We start from the raw sequence: 3,504 nt of genomic DNA on the forward strand, positions 1-3,504 counted from the left end.
ATGTTAGAGCACTTTAAATTTAGTCTAGAAATGAATTTAGGACAGAGATTAACTCAGGACAGAGTTCAAACCAAGGCTATTCCTGGTTTGAATGTTCCAAGATGCTACCCATGCGAATGGCACTATATAAATGCAAGTTGTTGTTTGTTTGTTATTCTTTGTTCCACACTGAGCAGCAAATTTACCAATATCAGAAGAGGCTTCACTTTCATTCATTCACTTCAAAGTAAACCTGATTTATGACAATTTATTTCCTTTTGTGTTGCTAATTTCAGTATTTGTCTCATTTGGGTACAAATTCCAGCTGGGTTTACATTTACATAACATTTCAGAGTGTGTGGGTCGGGACAAATTGCCTAATTCGGTTTTAACTTTGAAGCCTGTTTTCTGCCGTTTCTTAAAAAAAACCTCAGGGAAATTGATGGGGTAGGGGTGGGGGGGAGGTTTGGGGGGGAAGTGGGGGTAAAACACATTTTAACATAAGCTACAATACCAGGAAGAGGAAGAAAAATGTTTAAGAAGTTTTCAATCAGAATTTTATTATGAATAAATAATAGCAGATTCAATTACCACAAAGACAAGGGTTATATTTAACAACGACAAACAGAAATGCTATTAACCAGGAGGGAAAGAAAGACTTCAGCATACACAGGGAAGCCAAACAGCACTAATTGGTCAGGTCACTGGCCAATTCTCCTTCATTGGAAACATTGAATCATTAGTTACTGTATTTCCTCCTCTTGAAAAGGGCCAGCCAGCGCAGTAGGCTCATCGACAACCCAGGGGAGAGAGATCCAAAACAAGGGGACGGAATCTCAAATTTAGAGCTAAGATGGTTAGAGGTGAGATAGGAGGTCCTTTCTTCACAAAAGGGTTGTGAGAATGTGCAACGCACTGGCTCAGAGGCTCGAAGCCAGAACTGATTGGGATGTTTAAAATGGAGTTGGTTAGCTAATTGGGTACCTAGTTGGAAGGAACGTTAACGGGTGTAGAATGAACGTGGAAACATAATTGAAAGACCTGTCATGATACACTTGTGGAACGAACGTGATGGGTTGAATGACCTCCTCCTGCTCCTGTTCTCATTATGTTCACAGAACAATCGGTTAACATCACAGACGTGACCGTTCATCAGAATGGTTCAGACGGTCGCGTTCTGATGCAGGGTCAAACCTAAACCTTCTACTTGAGGTACATTCATTGTCGGAGGTGCTGTACTTCGGATGAATTGTTGGACCAAGGTCCTGTCCGCCTGTTCAGATGGATGTTAAAGATCCCATGGTGGCACTATTCAAAACGAGAAGGGAGTTTCTCTCTCCCGGTGTCCTGGCCAACAAACCCCCAAATAAAACTGGTCACTCACTCCATGCCCGTTTGTGGGACGTTGCTGTGCGCAATTGTGCTGGCGCATTTGCCTACAAATCCGCAGTCACTAAGCTTCATAGACAATCCTGAATCCTGATGAGGCGCTTCACCAAACACAAGGGTGATTTATTTATCAAATAATTATAAATTCCAAAAAGCAGAGTGCTCGTCATTGACTTCGGGGTTCACTCTGTTCGCTCTGCAGCGCGGTTTGAGGTCAGGTAAGTACTGCTGGATCTCCTTCATCATCAATCCATAGACAAGTGGGCAGAAGCACCTGGGCAGCACAGCGATGACCATGACCGTCACCAGCTCCAGAATGAAGGCCTTCTGCTCAGTGAAAAAGTGAGGCAAGAGGTATCCGTTGGCAGAAATGAAGAGCAGCACTGCTGGGAGTAGGTAAAGGATCAGGCAGAAGACGTAGAGGCAGAACATCTTATGGGCATTGGTCTTCACAAAGCGCCGCTCCCAAGTCACCTTGACCTCCTTGTAGATGCCGACGTAGCAGAAGACGGTGAGGATGCAGCACATGAGGAGGAGGACTCCCAGGACCACTTCCTGCACGAAGAGAAAGGAACGAGAGATGAGCTGCTCGGTGAAGAGGGTCCCAGCGCAGCACCAGGGGATGATGTCAAAGAGGATCTGGGTGTTGGAAGCCGTCAGGATCCCAAAGCTCACCACTGGGTCCAGGAGGGCGAAGGCCCACAGGATGCCACACACCACCACAGCCCGCTTCCGCAGGCAAAGGGAGTTGTAATGCAGAGGCCAGCAGATACCCATGTACTTGTCCACGGTCATGGCCGATAGGCTCAAGATGCCGCAGGAGAAGGTGACCAGCTCCAGGGTAATGTTACAGCCGCACCAGAAATAAGAGACGGGCATGTCGGTCACCAGAACCAAGGCTTGCACCAGGACCAGGACAATGTACATCAAGTCGTTGATGAGGAGGTTGGAGAGCAACAGGTACCGAGTTTCCTCTCGAAGGATTCTCACCTTGAATATGGTCCAGAGAACCACGCTGCTGAACACCGTAGCCACCGACAGGCTTAAGGTGATGATGACCAGGAAGATCTTCAAGACCAATGTGGTGTTTTCTTTCTGGACGATGTCCAGAATGCTGCTGTGGGAGCTGTTCATTCCTGCTGCTCAAAGCTCTTTGCACTGGCAAGCATCGAGAGAGTTGGTGGTGATTGATTCGATTCTTTTCCATAAACTGAAACGATGGACTATGACAGGCGGAAAGTCAATATTTAGAAAGCTTCATCAACCATTCAGTTACTAGGAAAGGCAAGTCTTTCTGTTATACATTTGCCCAAACTGATTCCACCCAGTGCTGCGCTGTCCAAAAAAGCATTCCTTTGAGTCCCAAATCAACGTGGCTTTGACAAAAGTAATGGCCGATTGGATTTAGGAATAGGATTACTGGTCATGTGTACTGATAGATAGAGGACAGAAGGCTGGATTTCTGACCTCCTCTTCGACTGTGTCTTCGATCACTCTCCTACCCCTACCCTCCCAGCCCTTCACCCTCCTGATCCCAACCACCAGCTCAGGTGTGGATCTCTGACAGTCAAGGGCCTTGGTTTGTCCTCCTGACGTGAAAGGCGCTATACTAATGTAATCTGTTGTTGTTGTTGTTGGATTTGGGGCAGCATCTCACAAACAACCTGGGCTTTCTCCGCAATCTTTGTTCAATTATTTCCAGGCATTTGTTTATCTATCCCACACCCCTCCCCAAACCTCTGTGTTCGCCCCATTCTCCCTGTAGTGGCTCACTTGGACCGGGCTACCATTTTACGAGGGCCGTACGCACACTTTAGGGGAATCTGACCCAAGCCCCCATTGTTCCTGTGAACCCACACCGTGGGCGCTGGCATTCTGTCCAACACACGGACAGCATCACAGTCCAGCCTGATCCTGTCCACAGCCTTCCATGCCTGGTCACCGGCTTGTGGTCAGCAGAAGGTTATCCTGCTTGCTTTCTCGCTCATCTGAAGGCAAACGGAAGCCAATTGTTTCAACCCTACTCCACCCTCTGCTCCAAATTTCACCCCATTGTGTGGTTTGTCTTATGCAAATAACAGGCTAAGGGAAACTAGGAGCGCCGTTAGTCTGGGAGCCATAAACCATTCCTATCTC

The 3,504-nt window shown here is 47.3% G+C and overlaps 1 protein-coding gene across 1 annotated transcript; it reads right to left on the reverse strand.

Moving 5' to 3' along the window:
• Window positions 1-1,506: 1,506 nt before the first annotated feature.
• LOC103179288 (olfactory receptor 14A16-like) lies at window positions 1,507-2,502 on the reverse strand. Its single transcript, XM_007894500.1, has one exon. The coding sequence runs from the start codon at window positions 2,500-2,502 to the stop codon at window positions 1,507-1,509; it is 996 nt and encodes a 331-aa protein (XP_007892691.1).
• Window positions 2,503-3,504: the final 1,002 nt, after the last annotated feature.

Source organism: Callorhinchus milii, unplaced genomic scaffold (assembly GCF_018977255.1).
Source record: "Callorhinchus milii isolate IMCB2004 unplaced genomic scaffold, IMCB_Cmil_1.0 Scaffold15, whole genome shotgun sequence".
Lineage (NCBI taxonomy): Eukaryota > Metazoa > Chordata > Chondrichthyes > Chimaeriformes > Callorhinchidae > Callorhinchus > Callorhinchus milii.